This window comes from Chelonus insularis, unplaced genomic scaffold, assembly GCF_013357705.1.
Source record: "Chelonus insularis isolate UGA/USDA-ARS -01 unplaced genomic scaffold, ASM1335770v1 contig_44_pilon, whole genome shotgun sequence".
In the NCBI taxonomy this organism is placed as follows: domain Eukaryota; kingdom Metazoa; phylum Arthropoda; class Insecta; order Hymenoptera; family Braconidae; genus Chelonus; species Chelonus insularis.
Window position 1 is genome coordinate 349008 of NW_023276585.1, and position 18740 is coordinate 367747.

Genomic DNA, 18740 nt, shown 5'->3' on the forward strand with positions numbered 1-18740 from the left:
GTGGTCTTTCTAATATAAACTTAGTGTTAAAGTTACCTAAATATCTAGAGTTTTTTCTTGGCTATAAAACAATCAGCAAATAAAAAATGTACTCGACACTTTTTTTTCTTGGTTTACTGTGATTCAAAAAAAATTTTTACCAATTTTTTTTTACAGTGATTCTTTTGATGAAACAAAATAATAAAAACACTTAAGATGTGTAGTTATTGTTGAATAAATCAAATCGGTAAATATGAAATTTTGAATAAATATTTGATTTCACCTTTGGATTAGAACTTTTCCTCAAGTGAACTTCATTATGCTTCTTTACTTTAGTTTGAAAAGGTAAAGATTGTTGACGATAGTAAAACACAAAGCTAAAAGTTTAAAAAGATGATTATCCTTAGCAATAATATATGCATGAGTAAATTCAGATGAATTTTAACTGGCATACATTAAAATTTGATATTCATGTTGGCGTAAGTCTGATTTAGTATCCTAGAGAAATAACAATAGAAAGACCAATGGAAGAAAATAAATTAAAAAAAAGAGAACTAGTGATGAACAAAATAGGGTTAGAGCATGTATGCCCAGGTGCTTTATACGAGAATTGATTCACGCTTGAGTAAATTATTTCATATCTTGTCCATTGACCTCATATACACTGGGAACGCATCAGCGTACTCGAATCAAAACTATTATAAATGTAGAGTCGAAATCGGTATATCTTCTTACATACCAAATCTTGATGCTAGCCATAGAGAATTAATCAGCCTTTAATTGGACAACCAACTTGTTTATATTGAGACCTACAGATCGTTATCGCTCTTTTCAACCAACCTTTGATTCAATTGAAAAAGAACCTTCGTAAAAGCTCGGTATTTTTCTTGTTTAATATGCCAAGAAAGTAGCTCTCAGGAAAAACTTTCCAATGAATTCGTTGATTCTTTCATATTTTATCAATCGATTCAATATCAAGTTGTTCATTCAGTATCTAGAAATTTAATTTTTCCAAGTGACTCCAATACTTCAATTTTTGATTAAGAATACCTTGGCTTGAATTAAACCCAAATGGGGGATCATGATGTTTACTTGAATCAAACTTACTTCTATCTAATAAAATTTCAGAGTAACGAACTTTACCCATGTATTCTGGTGATGGAGTTTCAGAGTCATTACTAATGATAGAAAAGTGAACAAAATAAATTGTTAGATTAATTAATAACAACAAAGAATAAACTTGGAGGATGAAAAGTATGTGGTTTATGAAGGGAGTATCCAAATATCCTATCCAGTTAATAGCGGTCGAACGTGTAAGAGGAGAAATGAAAAGAATTTGCAACGGTGTGCAAAATCGAAGGGAAATTCGATGGGGTTGAAAGTAGAGTGATGAAGAAGAGTAGTAGGGTAGAAAAAAAAGGATAAAGTTTATGTATCTGTGCGTGAGAGAGTACATTGAAAACCGATTCGATTCACGCGTTCGAATAAAAAAGTATACGTGTGCAACACATCCATTTCCCTGAGCCTGGAAAAAACATGAAGAAGAAAGTGGTAGTGATAGAGGGGAAGAAGAAGGTGTGGTGAGAAAATCCAATATAACTGCACACACGTTCAGTTCGGTCTTCACTTGGGAATATATTGGAGCGGATATTGAAATACTTGTTGGTAGTTTGAGTCGAAGGTAAGAAAGATCGAGGGGGCGAGTGGAAAAGGAGGTGGTTGAGGAGGATGCCATTCCCGATGCCATCTTGATTGCGCAATCGAGGAATCGTCAGGATCGTCCGCTCCGCGAATTCTATACGATAATCAATGAATATAATACTGGGATTGCTTTCTCTTGACGACTTTTGCCAATGACCCAGTAAGGAGTCATAAAAATTCTCAATACCACCCCATGTATTTATCACTCCCTTATATCTATGGCTTAGTTTTTACTCATCTCCTCAATATTCATTTCCACTGACGATGTCACCAATGGAGAAAATGTAAATGGCAATTGTTGATGCTGCGATTGAAAGCAACGGGGGTGTATTGGGATGAGGGCATTGCAGATTCGAGTCTCAGGCTCGAGTCGACAGATAGATAGAGTCAAGATTCAATTAGCTCTAGCTGTCATTCGCATGATACTCGTCGACTCAATACCTATTCCCGAGATCCGCGACTGCGGCTTCACTCATGTATATCTAAATAATCAAGTGTGAATCTGATCAATTTGTTTCATGTTATCGTTAATAGAAAATTGCATGATTTAATCAATTGAAAAAAAAAAACTAAATTAAAATGTCTGGTTAAGAAATGATTGATACAGAATGAACAATTTAAACAATGAGATAAGAAAAGATGAGATAACTTAATCGAAGAGTAGTATTGTTAAGCGAAATGAGTAAAAATTGTTTGGTATGTAGGCTAACGTATCGAGAGGGTGGAAGTCAGTATCACTTATCCGAAGCAGCTGGGAGATGCCAGCCATTTTCAATTTATTTCAAGAGTCTTTTAGTGGCAGAGGATAGAAAGTGAGATAGATAGTATAAGAGCAAGGGGACTACTGCAAAGGAAAAGAAGTAGTAGTAAGCACAGAGAAGATACCCGTTTACTCTTCACACTTCTCATTTTCTTTCTTGCAGCTAGGAAGCAAAAGCTTTAGCACCACCGATATCTAGTGATGATATTGAGGTCTCAAAGTTATTTCAATTTGAGCATCAGTTGGTGCGACGGCTCTTGCGATTGAATTCAGATATTCTAGAAAAATCGATAACTGAAAGGTATTCTGTTGATATCTAATATAAATATATCAAATTAATACTTAATAAATAAATTTTAACAAAAATCTTATTTATTTCAATTATACTCACTGTTACTACAAAGATAAAGTGCTTTTATTTGTTACATTATTGTAGAAAAGCGGATATTTATTTTTAAAGATTAAATATGACTAAAATCATCTCCATTTAAAACAGTATTTTTCTAGGAAAAAGTACCCATGATTTTTACTGTTTGATTTTATCCCTACTTGAATGAGGTTTACATTGAAACATTACCATCTTGAAGACTAATATTTAAGTCGACTTGAGAATTTTAAGTAATTCTAATAAATAGTGTTGATATTTTTTAATAAATAAAGTAAAATGTATCAATATTAGTTAATATACTCCAAAAATGTTTTTCAGAAAAAAAAAGAAATATTTTGAGAATAATTGTTGCTTTAAAAAATACTCAAAGTTTGACGATAATTAATTTGAAAATAAAACGGTATATATGCTACAATCCACTCCATAGTTAACACGGGTATCCACAACATTAACACGAGCTCAAGTTGATGAAAAAAGAAAAAAAGAAAATGTAGGCAGGTTTTAACCACGCGTCGAGCTCCAACTACGTAAACAATGTGTGAGCAAATAGACGTGGCATGTACATGCGAAACACGTGAGTTTAAACTCATATATCTTGGGTCCACTGGTGCTATTGAAGCTCCTTAGTGGACTCGGCATTCGAGCAAGTGGGATAAAAATATATGCCGAAGAAAGGGAAAAAAAATTGTAAAAATATAACGTAGTTAATTAACGGATTTAACTGGGTACTTTAGTTGAAGCTGGAGCTCATTTAGCACAGTGCACACTGTAATAAGCAAAGAACAACTCGCGAGCTTCGGCCTCTTAAACCTGAGGAAACTGTGAAATGGTGGCCGTACCAACTACAGACTCTTCAAGTAATCCCTCCGCACATTTCACCTCCCTCTTCATGATTAACTGCTTTAACATTTTACCTTTATTATTTTAAAACAGCTTTATTTATTCATAAAACATTTTCCTTTATAAAAATTTATTTTCATATTTTTTACTTAAGACTCATATTAAAAAGTCTAAAGCTCGTTTTTCAACAGTGAGACAATCATGACGACATGAAACTACAAACAAAATAGAATCGTCTGTCATCTAGAATTCTACGGAAGTCATTTCTGTTTTATTCAACAATTTAACAAGATGAGATAGTAAAGAGAAGAAGAATTGCAGTGGCAACATCATTAAGCATACCGCAAAGGAGATACCAAAGAGAAAGCCCTGATTTGGAATGTGAATAAGAGGGTAAGTCAGATAAAGACAGAGAAATCAGAACGAGTTTTACGCCTCCACGAATCTCAAATCGTTTGAAAACGTGGAAAGGACTGCACTGTGGAAATAATACAACTTTGGGTACCTTACGAAGGATCAAAGAGAATTCACAGAAGCAAAGGTTCAGTAACGTTTGTAGTATAATATAAGGGCTGGAGAAAGCTCTTACCCTTTCACTTGCCTCCTTTTCTTTATCTTGTGAAACCTTACTAAATCATCTTTTACATTGTCTTATCTAATCTTATCTTTTCTTCTCCCCTATTTTCAATCTTTCTCAAAATATATTTATTTGCTCCTTTTGACTTTCCAATTTTTAAGGCTACTTCTATTAAAATATTGAATATCTCAATGGAATTAAAAAAACATGAAACACTAAATATTCAAACTGTAAGAACTATTTTTTTTTTCTAATTTATTGGAACCAATATTAATGTCAATACTTCATTTTTTAATGTCTTAGTAATCAATAATACCATTCTGATTATATGATATTTAAGTCTTCTTTCTGTTGTCATGGAAATATGCTCTAACTTTTTGTTGTTGGAGATTCTGGTAGAGGATTTCTACTTTTATTGTCAATAACTTGCTGCATTACATCAATTATTTGTGCAGGAGAGCTATAATAATAGCGATGATTAGGATCTGCATCGGGATGACGATTATAAGCATTATGAATGAGTTGACCATCGTAGGTGAAAAAAAGAATTCTCGGGACATATTTTCCATCAGGAGTATATTCCTTGTAATATGATAATATATCAGATGAATTTTCAACGTTAATCATCACAAAACTAAAAATAAAATGACATCAATTAAATATAACCTGTTTATTAGGTGAAAAAATAATCGACTTACTAATTACTGAGGTCAATAAGCTTGATTGATCTAGAAAACTTTTCTTTCAATTTTTGACATGAAGGACAAGTAATTTTATGAATAAGCAAAAAAATAGGTTTTCCAGTACGTCTAGCTTCTTGTAAACCCCCTGGTAAACTTCGCCATTTATAAGCTGTACCAAACCCATAATCTGAAATTTCTCCCTTAGCCCAAATAAATGCACTCTTTACCAGGTAATCCTTGATAGAAATTAAATTCAAAGAAGGCAAACATTTAAAATATCTTACCATATTATACGACACCATAATGAAAAGATATACGAAAAATTTAATAAAAAATGTCAAATCTCAAATAAAAAAAAACAATTGACAGCAGGAAGATTTTATCGTGTTTTAAAAATTGATATCACCTTGTTACTAATTAGAATATCAAGAGTACTTGCATATTGAATAGATTGAATACTATATTGCATGCATGATAAATTATTATATCATTCATGTACAAGTTAATGTTATGATCAATATGAAAATTCGAAATAACCTTGGGCGAGGAATAATTGAATGATGACACTTAGACAAATTGTCCACATTCATCGACGCCTTAGCAGTTGAACATAAATCAATGATAACACAGTTTCAAATAAACCTCCAGACTAAGCAGGTGTAAATATATTGGTCTCTGTTTTTATAACGTATTAATATTTGAAATAGTCTTTTTTATATCGTGAGACATGGTTTCTAAATATTATTTGATATTTATTTTTATCTGTACTACTTTAGCACAAGATTGTGCTTTTCCTGGGCGATATGTAAGTTAACTTTGGTAATAGATCTTCTCAAATATTAATAAATACCTTGAAAACTTTTCAGTGCATTGATGATGCTGCTTGCTGCGGGGGCTGCTGCAGAAATAATGTTTGTATTGAAAGTGAGTAAAAGACATGATACTAGATTTGTGCAGAGTTAATGTGAATTTTGGTTTTAGCATATGGTCCATGTATGATTCAAGATAGCCCGTGTTTGTCACATTATTGTCCTCCAGGGTTAGAATGCCGCGTTTATCAACCTGAATGCACTGGTTGTGAACCCTTTGCTGACTGCATAATGCCGCGAAACTAATGTAAAAAAGTAAAAAATAAATACAATGCTGTCTCAAGCGATCCTGTTTTGTCGCAACTTCTAAGACTTTTTTTTCTCTTACAATTTGAATTGAAGTGGACTCGGAAAAAGATCAGAGGCGGTTGGCGTTACTTTAGTTTAGCTATCTTACCGCAAAACGAGGGTGATCTTGAAATTACATGGTCGGTTGAACAGAATCTGTGTAGTGGTTTTGGGACAATTTTATAGCGACTTCCTGTGACGGTTGTGTAAAGTTAGGGAGATGTCGAAAGGGAGTTTTGTGACTTCCCTTACCATTTAATAAATTTGTAAATCAATCTTGTTATTAAATCACAACTAAAAAATTAAGTATGCAACTTTTTATTTTTCTTTCTCATTTTTTATTCTAATTTATGTGACCTAATTTTTCATATCTTTTGTCCTTGATGAAATCAATACTTCTAAGTTTTTTCAGTTCCCTGTACACAACTTTTTCTTGAACTGAAAAAGAAAAAAAATTATAATTTACTTCAATTGAAAAATTACTAATTCAAACACATTATAAAAGTAATAAAGTTCTGGTTACCATAAGGATCGAAATATAAAAATTCTAATTTGTCGCCCAATCGCTCTCGAATTCTGTTTACTCGATGTCCACTAACCAGGCTTGCACATGATACTAATATATGCCTGAAAAAAGTATCAATAATATTTTACATTAATTTTACTGAATAAATATTTCTTACATTGTTTTGTCATGCGGCTGATTGATTTGAATAACATTGTTCGATGTACATATTATAAATGTAAAGATAATATAGAAAGAATTTCATTAATAATAAACGAAAAAAATATAAAAAATATTTATAATAGAATTGTGTATTAATATTCACTTAACCTTACTTTGCTCTTAAAAAGTATTTTTTACAAAAAACGAGATGAAGTACTTACTTGCTCTTGGCTTTTTTAGCACAATTAATTAATGTCAAGAACATTGTGACTATTGTCAATCATAAAAAAACATTTAAATCACAGTTTTTTACAAACTGTTAATTGCAAATTATTACCGGATCAAACAAATACCAGGCTCACAGCCATTTCGCGGCCATATTGATTAATAATAACCTCTATAACTCGCGGTATTTTTTGAATAAAGCTCAAACTTACTTTTATTGATATAAATTTATTTTCGTAAAAACGTCACGTGTCTTACAATTATAGGATTTATTAGAATATTAATAAAAATCGAGTAAAATTGATATTATTATATTATTGTTTATAAGTGAGACCATATCATAACATTTATAGTCCACAATAGAATCATATAATTTGTTCAATTAATTTCATTACATTTGAACGAACATTGTATAAAATAGAGAAAGTTCATTTACTTGTTCTATCCTTTCAAAAAATAAACAATAATCGTTTTAAAAAGATCGGAAACATATAAAAATTACGAGGAATGAAATATTTCAGTATAAATGCAATACGAAGTGATTACAATGTCAGTCTCACACACATAAATTATATAAATTATTTCGATATTAGATGATTTTGTGAAAAAAATCAAAATCATTCATTTATTATGTATAGCCAAATAATTAATAATTTCTAATAAAATCATGCTTTTATTTTATCGTTTGCCATAATTTCAAATCTTTTAACTATTTTGGCAATATCAATATCCTTTGCTATCTTGAGGTAATCGAGTTTTCGTACATTATGAATACTTGCCCATGTTGGTAGTAATTTACACATAAGTCTTATATGTTCTTCTAATTCATTGGAGGATAACTTTGTTCTAAATGAATTGTCCAATTTGTTAATAACACTTTCTAAAGGAAGTACACTTTTTTTCTCAGCTACGAAAATATTTCTAAGAATTTTGGACATTTCAGGAAGTCTGGAATAAATAGTTGCTTCTTTATCTGCATTAGGAGTCCTAGTCATTGCTTCTAAAGCTTTCGCAGCTTGTTTTGCACGAACCTATATCAAATGAAAATATTTTTATCAAAAAATCGACTAATGGGAAATACAGTTAAACAATTATTTAAAATTATCAAATATTTACCCGTTCTAGCAACGCTTTTGGAATGCCTTTGAGTGCTGGATTAATAAAATCACCTTGTGTAGGAGGTGTGGCTGGTGGAGTATCGACACCTGAAATTTTTATTTTTTCTGAGCATCCTGATTGTTGTGGATCAGTTGTCTTTACGGTCTCTGAGGTTTCAGTACTTTTTGATGTCATTTTAGATTCAGCTAAATGTTGCAAAGCTTTTTCCATGCGTGTATTGCAATTGAATAGTGATTTTGCCTTCTCTGTAAATAAAAATTAATTCATTTGTAAATATTTTTTTCCATAGTTTCTCATAACTCACGAATTCGAGCCATCGCTTCTTCTGTGGTCAAAATAATTTCAAAGCCATTGTCAAAAGATAACATTTTTTGAAATATAGTGTGTATGGAATAGCTATTAAATTCAAATTCGATTTATGAAAGTTCAAAAAATTGTAGTATTTACAGATTGCTAATACTGTTTAAGAATCTCCAAATATATTATCACCTTTTTTTAAATTTATGTAATTGACTAAATTAATGTCGCGAAATATCTCTGTCAATATTTGCATGTTCGAATTAATTGCATTCTTATCTAAACATTACGGTTTATTACCAAGGACGTCTTGAGCTGACGTAGCCTTCTCTACAGTAGGAGGTTGAGGTAATTCAGCTTGCTCTATTGCTGGACAATTATCAACATCAAACTCTGGATGCCATCTTGTGATTTTATCCTTCGGAATGTTCATTGGATTTTCCAAACTTAACAAAAATTTCTCGTGTTCCAATTTCACCTTATCTGAAATTCATTATATTAATTTATATTTGAAAGAATCAACATGACCTAAAATATTCTGTTGACAAAAATAATACCTAAAAGAATGTTGTAAAGTTTGCGCTTTCTTTCCAGCATAACTCCTGGACCCATTGTATCCGGTCTAATTCTACTACCATCCTCTGAACTATTTCCAGTTTTATCAGTATTTTCTAAAATTGGAGTTATAACTAGCTCATATTTTTCTTTTGACGCTGATCCAAAAGATCGCACTTTCTCTTGACTGAATTTAAAAGCATTTGGATAAACACTTCTTATCTGAGCTAAATGTTCAAGGCCAAAGTTACGTCTCAGAAGTTCTTGAACAGCTGGTTTGAGTTTTTTGAAGGTAATGGTTTCCTTTCGATTAAACAACATTGCTGATACCTAGAATAATTTTTTATATCAATAAATGAGTCATATTGTAACTAGAATCTCAAAAATAAAAAATTAATTCATACTGTATCGACGCATCTAAAAATCTCAGCCAAAAATCTGTAGCTATATGGTAAAGGTAGAGCTGGAGCACCGCTCTCTATAAGGGATTGATATCTCTGATAAGCAGGAACTTTAGTTGGACTACATTTTACTGGACTTGGAGGTGTTTCCTTTGGTGAAAATAATAAACGCCGCTGAGGACTTGCTGTTGATGGAAGTTGAATGTTTTTCGTTGGAGTTTTCAATGGTGATCGAGCAAGTTTACTTGGACTAAAAAAGAAATTAATTAAATATTTATTTTTACAAATAATATTCCAAAAAACAACTCAAAGTAACTTTTTACCTGACTGGTATTTCTAATTCAATCTTCTCAAATTTCTTAATTTTCAATTGAGGTTCTTCTCGACCCTGCTGTTGTAATTTGTCAAGCTTTTCCTCACATTTTTTAAATTGATCAATCCTAGCTCGTAATTCTGCTAATCGTGAAGACTTATTGATTCTGTTTTTAATTTCTGTCAGACTTAAATCTTGCTGCGCTAATTTATCCATTAATGACCCTTGTTTCGGAGTCACAGAACCCGCAGCAGGTTTCTGTTCAGAATTTTCTACCAGTTTCTCTTGTTTTTCTGGATTTTTTGTATTTTTCTTGGACGACAAATTTTTCCGTGGACTTAAAAGTCCTTTTTTTTCAAAAGGCACATTACTTTGTTGCTTTAATTCTTCACCCATCTTGAATAATGACTCTTTAATATCAGTCTGCCCTTCATGTTGAACGATTTTTTTTAATTTCGAAGATCTTGCTCTCGTCATTCTAGTTTTTGAAGATGATACTTTTGGAGCATCAAATTGTATATTCCTAACAGCAGAATTTTTTTCTGAGGCACTAGAAGGTTGTGTACTTTCAGATGACTTGAAGACAACTTTTAAGGCACTTTCAAACTCTTTTTCTTTTAATGAAGCTTTTGGATCATCTTCTAGCTCCTTTTTAATTTCACCGTTACATGTAATTCTCATCCTCTCATGCTCCAAAACCACTACCTTAGATTTGTTTCTAAGTTCATCAGTGGCTTGTCGTTTTCTCGTATTAAAATACGCAGTAACTGACGGCTGCGACATTATTTATATACTGATATATACGACTGCAGCGCGACAATAAACAATACAACTTTAATTTATTTACTTCTGAATAATCTAAATGAATTATTTATCTTTTCAGCCTCACAAGTTTATGGGACAACCTCAACAATGTCCCTGCCTTCTCACTACTTTGTATTATTCTAACCTCTGTACCAAAATCCCGCCTTTTGTTCTTATTTACGCGCGTAAAGCAACGACATCAGCGCTTATCACGATTATTATCTGCCTTATTATAATTTACATTTATCAAAATGACAAGTGACGCGGTGTGTTTAATTAAGCACTGTTTACAACCGTCAATAACGGCCATTAGCGTTTTAAAAATGGCTACTGTTGCTGCCGAGTAGTTTCAATCATAACTTCGAGGAGGCGTTTCAATCGAAAAAAGTGTTCACATTGCAGTATTTATTGTGAACAGTTTTTTTAATTTATTTATTAAATTTTTACAAGAAAAAAATTGAAAAATATTAGTATTATAACAATAATAATTTTAATAATGACATCAAGTTCAAGTACCAATACAGAAGTTAAACGAGGTTCAAGGTTGTGCAAAGTTAATCCAAAATACTTTTCCCTTCATTGGAAATCATTGGATTCTGGAGAAAGTGTTCCGGATAATTTAACAAAATCCAAATCTCATGAATTTACTTCTGATAATGCAACCGAAGACAAAAAAGCCAATAGTTTCTTTAAAAATATTAGGAAGAAATTATCAATTAAAAACTTCTACAAATCAAAACGGAAGGTTTGTTTACTTATAATGACAATATTGTTTATATTTTAGAGTAATATTGATGTCTAATTTGTAATTGACTAACATAAAAATGGAGATTTAATAGAAATTTTACTTCATTCAGGTTTTGATTAATTTATTTTTTAGAGTATCACTATAGAAACTTCTCCAATTTCTGAAGAAGGAACAAGTAATAATAAAAGATCTTCAACAAATGATGAGAGACTTGAAATCAGAGATATCGATAACCCTGCAAAAATTGAAACACGAACTTCCGTGAGAAGTGAAGAGTCATTAAATCCAAGTCAAATAAACAGAAATACTAATATTACACAAAATACTGTTAACCAATCTAGTTTGGATGCAAATTTAAATGTAAATAATAGTGAAGATAATTTGGATCCTGAGAAAAGAATACAACTAAATGAAAATGACGGAAGAGAAGGTCAATCAACCTTATCGCAAGAATTATTAAAATTAAGTAAATATGGATGGTACTGGGGGCCTATGTCAGGAGATCAAGCTGATGCTCTACTTCTTTCTGAACCTGATGGAGCATTTTTAATTCGAGATTCCTCTAGTGATAGGTACTAATTTTGATATTAAATAAAATTTACATTAATAATAATTTTTTTACCAATTTGTACATATTTAGACATTTGCTAACTCTAAGCTTCAAATCTGCTGGCAAATTACTTCATGCAAGAGTAGAACATAGTGGTGGTATGTTCTCACTTTGTGACCAAGGAGAGTGTGGAAGATTTTCATCGGTTCCAGCTCTTGTTAATCATTCAATGAATTTTAGTAAGTACTCGGTCTTCTGCTATTCGCGACCAAGATATCCAGGCCATCCAGCATTTCCAGTACGCTTGACAAAACCAGTGAGTCGGTTTAATCAAGTTAGAAGTTTACAATATCTTTGTCGTTTCGTGATAAGACAAAATACTCGAAGAGATAATATTCACAAACTTCCATTACCAAAACCTATCAAAGGATATGTTGAGGAAGATTATTATTGATGAGATTGTTTTATGAGAGGATGAACCTACATAGCAGCAATTTAAAAAATTCTATATGTATATATAAATATTGAGTATATATTTCGCTGTATTTGCATTTGCAATAAGTAGATATATATATATACATATTTCGTGATATGTATATCGTGATAATGATAATCAGTAACGAATCTAGTTTAAAACGAAGCTTAATAGATAAACGGTCGACATCTCATAACTAACATTCTGCATAAACATTGTCATTAAGGTCACACATGGGAAATAGTATAAAAAAATTCATTAAAACTCAAAAAAGCTGAGATTTTTCTTACGATTCTCATATAATTGCACAGTTTAATATAAACATAACAATTGTTCATGTAATCGACTTTCCGTATATCTATTGATCGATTTACACTACTTTTTCCACGAAAATACTTGTTAATTATAAACATATACAAATCGTTACAAAGGCATCGAAAGATATATTTATCAGTTGATATTACGTTGTCCGAAAAAAATCTTAATAAATTTACGTACTAAAATAGCATTACTTTCTGCCGAATTTGAAGACTGAATTGTCGATTCATTAAAATAATTATCGACAGGTGTTTGAGCTCATGTTTACGAAAATTATATTTTCATAGTTTATAACACAAAGATCACAGTTAATAAACTAGTTTGATTCAAGACTTATAACAAAGATTTTTTTATTAACATAATAGTGTTTTATTATATAAGTTTTGATAAATTTTTTAAATTTAGAGTTGAGAATTTTTCTGTTATGACAATAAAAAAATCTTCACAAATAAATATGTTATTGCAAAAAATAATATCATAACAACTTAAGTATTGACTCATAAATAAAAATAATGATTTTAATGATTTAGTGAAATTTCTAATTAAATAAATATATAATGTTATTATTAATACGAATGTAAGAATAAAAAATTGTTAAATACGTTAAAATTTAAAAATAAAACAAAAGATTTTTATTTAGTGCAAGAAATCCTCATGACTTACATTTTTAGATATTTTTCTTTTATAAAAACTAAAGGTCATTATAAATAACTACAACTATTGGCAATACTTTTTACTTATTTGCTTCATTTATTCCAATTCAAACCAAGGATATTGCGGGCCTGAAATTTATAAAAAAAATTAAAATCAATATACAATTTTATAACTAAAAAAATGAAAATGAAATTACTGTTGTGAATGCTGCACTTGCTGCTTCAGTAGCTCTATTAATGGCTTGTTCAGGTGGAGGAATCTCAGAAGCGACATTTAAAACTCGCTGAAGTTGAAGAGCATCTTCAATTCGTCGTTCCATAAATTCCCATGTTTGTTTATGGTCCTCGCTACTATCCTGCAGTAAGTAAAGTTCTGAAGCTTTATATATTCCAGCAAGACCTATCCTCCTTGTATACCAGTTAAGCTGTAATCATTAATTTTATAGAATTAAAAAAAATCATAATAAATAAAAAAATTATTAATTATGCCAAGACTTACATCAACAGATCTATCACCAGCATAGTAACAAATATCATCAACTAAAGTAAGTAAATTCGCTAAAGCAGTAGGTACATTTGGTGGTAGTGTCATAAGAGCCATCGCTTGAGGCCAAGTAGATTTATATGGCACCAACATCCGTAGCCTAGTTTCCAAAGCATCTCTAACATGAACTTCTGGCGGTTTTTTGGTCTTTGCAGAATCTGCTTGAATAGCCAAAGCTTCAGCTTTAAGAATATTAGTCAATTCTGCATTACAACTAGCATAGAAATGTTGAACTAGTTCTGCTCCGCCATTAGGGAACATTCCATGAATAATTCCTGGGTATCCAATAGACTCAGCACCTGATTAAAAATAATAATTCCAAAATAAAGTATGTAAAAAAATTTCAAGCTGCTTTGAAGAATCTTAGTTAAATGAAAACCTGCACTAATAGCTTGCTGGCTCCATCCTAACTCTTGTACAAATGGTATTGATGCAGCGAGAATTTTTGATTTAATGTTCTTTTCGTAATCCTCTTCGCTCTCGTATTTATTTTCTTCAGCAGTTGCACTTTCATTAGGATGTGCTTGGCCTTGAAGTAAAAGCCTAGAAGTCCATAAACTTCTAATGCCTGGAGAATTTAATACTATCATTTAATATCATAACATTAATAATCTAACAATAACTAAGAAGAAATAAAAAGATAAGAATTTAGAAACGTATAATGAATATTTTATTCATCAATCATCATTTACACTGTGAAATATTATCTTCTATACATTCATTTATTCTAATCCTTATACTTTCTATCATATCAAGAATATTCAATGCTTGATGACCCGTTTTAATTTTTTCTGCAATTGGCATCGGTGGCAAATTTACTCCACCAACTGTTAAAGTGATATCGCTGTTTATATCAGTATTTGATGCTTGAGGTTTATTTTTTTGTTCTGTTTCCAAATATTTAATCTTTACTGTCCAGTGATTTCTTGCTATGTCTACTACTTCTTTCAAAGGTTCTAAGTATTCTTTTTTAATTATCTCTATCCATGTCCAAATTCCTGTTATATTAGTTTTATCGCGCAAAATTAAATATCGTATGAGATTCAAAGTAGCCATGACTTCATCAGCTATTTCTATAGGATCAGTTGAAGATCCACTGGGAAGGTGACAGATCTTTTCCATAAGAACTTTCAATTTTTTACCAATGAAATAATCACAATGAGGCACTTGGTCTAATGATTGTATTATTGCTTCTTTTAGAATACTGGTCACCAAAGCTAGAGAACCAGAGTGATTCACTTTCTCGTATAAGTATGTAAATACTAAGTGACGTGCCCTCATGTCAAAGCGTTTAATATAATCTCGGAAAATTTGTAAAGCTTGTTTTCTTTCATTCTCTGAATCACAATAAATCATTACTTGGAACAAATTGGTAAACAAATCTGTGAAAGCCTTAGACTGCAAGACTTCGTATGAAATTGATTCAATTTCTACTCGCTTTAGAACAACATCAATTAAACTTAAGCCTTTAAAAATCAGTATATATTTTTGTTGTTTTAAAAGATAATTTCCTAAGTAAAACAGAGGATTCATCAAATAATGGGGATGGTAAACCTGTGGAATAAAATCTTGTACAGCTTCTGATGTCATAAGAATATAAAAATAATTAGCAAATGCTAAATCCGTAACTTCATTTAATATTTGAACTTTGGTAGTTTGCAAATCTTCTTTATCTGTTTTTGGTTTCATTGTACGGCTATGACTTCGATCTTCAATAATAAATAGAAAATCGAAAGCATTACCATTCAGTTGACACAATCGCTCAATTAATGGTTTATATAAATCTTCTATTTCAGAGTTGACAGGTAGATGAGAAAAAGGATCTCCAAACAAGATTAAATATAATTGTACTAACATATACTTTACTTTAGGAACTTGAGCACTTTCATGAGTAAATAAGACATTAAAAAATGATTGAATATCCCCACAGATTTCCATCAAATTTTGAACAGTATCATCTGTTTCCTCTGTAGGTATTTTTCCTTCAATAGTCGGCTTTATATTCTTCGGTAGGGGTAATTCTTCAACATAAAGTTTAATCATCCTAATAACCCATTCGATTAAATTCGGTAATTTTGATTTGCGTAAACATGTTGCTAGAGGCCTTAGAAATGCATTAAATTTAACATTTTTAATATTGTCAACTTGTCCCAAAAATATTACGGCTGTTTCAGCAGGATTATACCGTTCAGCAATTATTTCAAGTATTTCTTCACAAGTATGAAATAATTTATTGTTCACAAGATAGTTTCCTTCAGTAAGTTGAGCTATAAGTTCTGGTATAATTTCCCAGAGTGCTGAATCAAGACTATCGTGATTAACAGTATTTTTTACATATTCTAAAAGTTCTTCATATTTGTGATTATTTAACAAATCTTCAATTTTCTTTGTAGCAGCGTTATCGGCTTTAATTTTATTCGGATTATCCATTGCCTTTACTTACTATCGGCTTTTATCTTTGAAATTGAAATGAATAAAATTGTACGATTGATTTGTTTATATTTTTGTTAACAATTAAACACATTCAATGAATTCGTTATATTAAAAGGTTAAAACCGGCGAATAAATTTATTTACCGGACATCTACAGCTTTTGCCCATAGAGCTCTCTAGATTTTAAATACTGCACTAGTGTTGCAAAACATTATTTCTGCTGAACACAGCCAATAAAGAATTGTCATCCAGGTAAGTTACAAGTAATGATGAAACAATAGTGTTAATAAATGTGTTTTTGCAAAAATGAAGTAAAGTAAAATATTGGAATTATTAGAAATTAAAAATTACAAATAATCATGCTTACCACTTACTGATAACCCTTTTTTTAACGCAAATAAGGTAAATACAGCCATGCCTGTGTCTAGGCAGGCGCCCTTTTAGACAGTTTGCAAAACATACAAGCTTACCAACTTTTTCCCATGTTGTTGAAGAGTCTAGCTGCGCCATCCTGGGCTTTTCTTTCGAACTGTCAACAAAACTTTTAGTAATTCGTATGCTCAGAATTTCTACGTAAATATTTATTCGATGAAAATAACCATACTATTGATGCCCTCTGCTTTTTTCTTCACGAAACGTGCTTGGAAGATAACCTTCTTTGGCAAAAACTGTCACCCTCGACGCGAGTTCAGCGTTGATTAAGCTCGAGGAGGTGAAGTATCCCTGATAATTCCAGACACCTTGGAAATTCGTGTAGACTGACCATAGTCCACGAATTTCCGGTGGTTTAAGGATAACATTATCAGTTGATTAACGTAAAATTATCTTTTCCCACGTCGACCGCACCCACGGAATTTCCTCCGACTGATTCATCCCGCAAAACATTTATCTGTACTTTGCTGTTGCAAAACTGTTCAATTTTTCTTGTTTTATTTACGGTGAGATAAACAATAAAAAATCATGACGGAAGTTCACAATTTAGGATTAGATATTATTACCTGTCATGCTTGGAATAAAGATCAAACAGGTTTGTTTATTTCATTATGAATATTTATCTGCTTATAGTACTTATTACTAACTTATCAAATGACTTCTACTTTAATATAGAAGTAGCTGTATGCCCAAATAGTAATGAAGTTCATGTGTATAAAAAATCAAATTCAGGCTGGAAACAAACGCAAATTTTAGAAGCTCATCATATGAATGTAATGTGTCTTGATTGGGCTCCAAAAACCAATAGAATAGTTACTTGTGGTGCTGATAAAGATGCTTATGTATGGAACCAAGATGGTAATGGAAAATGGATACCAGCTTGGGTAATTTTACGAATGAATCGTGCAGCAGTTTGTGTAAAATGGTCTCCCTTAGGTACTACAACAAGAAAATAACTTTAAATAATGCTAAAAGATACATTCTAACAATAAAGAAATATTTTCCTTTCACAGAAAATAAATTTGCGGTTGGATCGGGTGATAGAATGATAGCTGTCAGTTATTTTGTATCAGGGAACAATTGGTGGCAATCAAAACATATTAAACGCCCAATTAGATCAACGGTTACTGCAATAGATTGGCATCCGGACAATAAAGTAATAGCTTCTGGATCAACAGACTATAAAGTTCGAGTGTTTGGTGCTTATATAAAAGAAATGGAAGATGCTCCAAGCCCTGGAGTATGGGGATCGGAATCAGCGATGGGTTCTTTACTCGCAGAATTTCCAAATTCTCTCAATGGTGGTGGTTGGATTCATTCAGTTGCATTTAGTCCTTGTGGGAACAAACTTTGCTGGGTCGCACATAATTCTTCTATATGCGTTGCTGATGCAACGAAAGGAAATGCTGTTATGAGACTTAATACAGAACATTTACCATTTTTAAGTTGCGTTTGGATAGGGCCTACCTTAATAATAGCCGCGGTAAGTTAAATTTTATAACATTTTTTCTGGTCAATAATGTAAGGACAACTTTAATTATTTTTTTATATCAATTGTAGGGTCACAGTTGTATGCCTATGCTCTATTCACTCGATTTAAATGGTCAATTATACTTCGTATCGAAGTTGGATACCTCTCAAAAAAAAGAAGCTGCTGGTATTTCAGCAATGAGAAAGTTCCAATCACTTGATCGCCAAGCAAGAACAGAATCTAATGATAGTGCTCTTGATAGTATCCATCAAAATACGATAACATGCGTTCGTAGAATTTCTTCCAGTCAATTTAGTACCAGTGGCTTAGATGGACAACTAGTTGTTTGGGATCTAAAGGTATTCTCAATAACTTGATGATGACTTATGATTATTTTTTTTTAATAACAATTTTTAATTAATAAATGTATTTTTCTATCTTTATTTATTACAGACACTAGAAAACTCCATGGCTGGTTTGAAGATCGTCTAAATCGTTAAGTTTTCCTTCCTCGTGCTTAGTCACGGTTGTACATCAACTACAACGATGTTTTAATGTTAAAATAAATGAAGAAAATTTCTCATTTGTCATGTTAACAAGATTTTTTTTCAATTTTAATTAATAATAAAAACCTTGAATTTATTTTATAAT

The 18740-nt window shown here is 31.4% G+C and overlaps 6 protein-coding genes across 8 annotated transcripts; 2 read left to right on the forward strand and 4 right to left on the reverse strand.

Moving 5' to 3' along the window:
* Positions 1 to 4483: 4483 nt before the first annotated feature.
* On the reverse strand, positions 4484 to 5526 carry LOC118069872 (thioredoxin domain-containing protein 12-like). 2 transcript variants are annotated; one of them, XM_035088216.1, is made up of 3 exons: positions 5213 to 5270; positions 4944 to 5128; positions 4484 to 4879 (listed from the first exon to the last, which is right to left on the reverse strand). In XM_035088216.1, the coding sequence occupies exons 1-3, from the start codon at positions 5228 to 5230 to the stop codon at positions 4615 to 4617; spliced, it is 468 nt and encodes a 155-aa protein (XP_034944107.1). In that variant the 5' UTR covers positions 5231 to 5270; the 3' UTR covers positions 4484 to 4614. The 2 variants fall into 2 exon arrangements, with proteins under 2 accessions (XP_034944107.1, XP_034944106.1); XM_035088215.1 differs by having other exon boundaries at positions 4944 to 5526.
* An 861-nt stretch (positions 5527 to 6387) lies between these two features.
* Positions 6388 to 7121, reverse strand: mRpL33 (mitochondrial ribosomal protein L33). Its single transcript, XM_035088217.1, has 3 exons — positions 6974 to 7121; positions 6609 to 6712; positions 6388 to 6523 (listed from the first exon to the last, which is right to left on the reverse strand). Exons 1-3 carry the CDS (start codon positions 7015 to 7017, stop codon positions 6429 to 6431), a joined length of 243 nt encoding a protein of 80 aa, XP_034944108.1. The 5' UTR covers positions 7018 to 7121; the 3' UTR covers positions 6388 to 6428.
* A 323-nt stretch (positions 7122 to 7444) lies between these two features.
* dup (double parked) lies at positions 7445 to 10708 on the reverse strand. The gene is made up of 6 exons (XM_035088211.1): positions 9673 to 10708; positions 9353 to 9599; positions 8951 to 9278; positions 8694 to 8876; positions 8094 to 8341; positions 7445 to 8008 (listed from the first exon to the last, which is right to left on the reverse strand). Exons 1-6 carry the CDS (start codon positions 10443 to 10445, stop codon positions 7643 to 7645), a joined length of 2145 nt encoding a protein of 714 aa, XP_034944102.1. The 5' UTR covers positions 10446 to 10708; the 3' UTR covers positions 7445 to 7642.
* Positions 10709 to 10831: 123 nt separating this feature from the next.
* LOC118069838 (cytokine-inducible SH2-containing protein-like) lies at positions 10832 to 12963 on the forward strand. The gene is made up of 3 exons (XM_035088180.1): positions 10832 to 11211; positions 11347 to 11786; positions 11855 to 12963. Exons 1-3 carry the CDS (start codon positions 10963 to 10965, stop codon positions 12216 to 12218), a joined length of 1053 nt encoding a protein of 350 aa, XP_034944071.1. The 5' UTR covers positions 10832 to 10962; the 3' UTR covers positions 12219 to 12963.
* A 203-nt stretch (positions 12964 to 13166) lies between these two features.
* Positions 13167 to 16924, reverse strand: LOC118069876 (ubiquinone biosynthesis protein COQ9, mitochondrial-like). Of its 2 annotated transcripts, XM_035088219.1 has the most exons (6): positions 16791 to 16924; positions 16554 to 16715; positions 14134 to 14322; positions 13710 to 14053; positions 13408 to 13635; positions 13167 to 13339 (listed from the first exon to the last, which is right to left on the reverse strand). In XM_035088219.1, exons 2-6 carry the CDS (start codon positions 16600 to 16602, stop codon positions 13304 to 13306), a joined length of 846 nt encoding a protein of 281 aa, XP_034944110.1. In that variant the 5' UTR covers positions 16603 to 16715; positions 16791 to 16924; the 3' UTR covers positions 13167 to 13303. The 2 variants fall into 2 exon arrangements, with proteins under 2 accessions (XP_034944110.1, XP_034944109.1); XM_035088218.1 differs by lacking the exons at positions 16554 to 16715; positions 16791 to 16924 and adding an exon at positions 14531 to 16516.
* A 146-nt stretch (positions 16925 to 17070) lies between these two features.
* On the forward strand, positions 17071 to 18685 carry Arpc1 (Actin-related protein 2/3 complex, subunit 1A). Its single transcript, XM_035088222.1, has 5 exons — positions 17071 to 17213; positions 17294 to 17554; positions 17632 to 18101; positions 18179 to 18448; positions 18543 to 18685. The coding sequence occupies exons 1-5, from the start codon at positions 17147 to 17149 to the stop codon at positions 18579 to 18581; spliced, it is 1107 nt and encodes a 368-aa protein (XP_034944113.1). The 5' UTR covers positions 17071 to 17146; the 3' UTR covers positions 18582 to 18685.
* The last annotated feature ends 55 nt before the right edge of the window (positions 18686 to 18740 follow it).

Coding starts and splice junctions, on each gene's coding strand:
- LOC118069838 (XM_035088180.1), top strand. CDS start 10,963: ATGACATCAAGTTCAAGTACCAATACAGAAGTTAAACGAGGTTCAAGG. Junction 11,212..11,346: donor TCTACAAATCAAAACGGAAG/GTTTGTTTACTT, acceptor TTTATTTTTTAG/AGTATCACTATAGAAACTTC. Junction 11,787..11,854: donor CGAGATTCCTCTAGTGATAG/GTACTAATTTTG, acceptor GTACATATTTAG/ACATTTGCTAACTCTAAGCT.
- mRpL33 (XM_035088217.1), bottom strand. CDS start 7,017: ATGTTCTTGACATTAATTAATTGTGCTAAAAAAGCCAAGAGCAA. Junction 6,713..6,973: donor GCTAAAAAAGCCAAGAGCAA/GTAAGTACTTCA, acceptor TACTTTTTTCAG/GCATATATTAGTATCATGTG. Junction 6,524..6,608: donor TTTATATTTCGATCCTTATG/GTAACCAGAACT, acceptor TTTCTTTTTCAG/TTCAAGAAAAAGTTGTGTAC.
- dup (XM_035088211.1), bottom strand. CDS start 10,445: ATGTCGCAGCCGTCAGTTACTGCGTATTTTAATACGAGAAAACGACAA. Junction 9,279..9,352: donor TTTTTAGATGCGTCGATACA/GTATGAATTAAT, acceptor AAATTATTCTAG/GTATCAGCAATGTTGTTTAA. Junction 8,877..8,950: donor ACTTTACAACATTCTTTTAG/GTATTATTTTTG, acceptor AATGAATTTCAG/ATAAGGTGAAATTGGAACAC.
- LOC118069876 (XM_035088218.1), bottom strand. CDS start 16,184: ATGGATAATCCGAATAAAATTAAAGCCGATAACGCTGCTACAAAGAAA. Junction 14,054..14,133: donor CCAGCAAGCTATTAGTGCAG/GTTTTCATTTAA, acceptor ATTTTTAATCAG/GTGCTGAGTCTATTGGATAC. Junction 13,636..13,709: donor CTGGTGATAGATCTGTTGAT/GTAAGTCTTGGC, acceptor TAATGATTACAG/CTTAACTGGTATACAAGGAG.
- LOC118069872 (XM_035088215.1), bottom strand. CDS start 5,230: ATGGTGTCGTATAATATGGTAAGATATTTTAAATGTTTGCCTTCTTTG. Junction 4,880..4,943: donor CTTATTGACCTCAGTAATTA/GTAAGTCGATTA, acceptor TTTTATTTTTAG/TTTTGTGATGATTAACGTTG.
- Arpc1 (XM_035088222.1), top strand. CDS start 17,147: ATGACGGAAGTTCACAATTTAGGATTAGATATTATTACCTGTCATGCT. Junction 17,555..17,631: donor TGTAAAATGGTCTCCCTTAG/GTACTACAACAA, acceptor TTCCTTTCACAG/AAAATAAATTTGCGGTTGGA. Junction 18,102..18,178: donor CTACCTTAATAATAGCCGCG/GTAAGTTAAATT, acceptor TATCAATTGTAG/GGTCACAGTTGTATGCCTAT.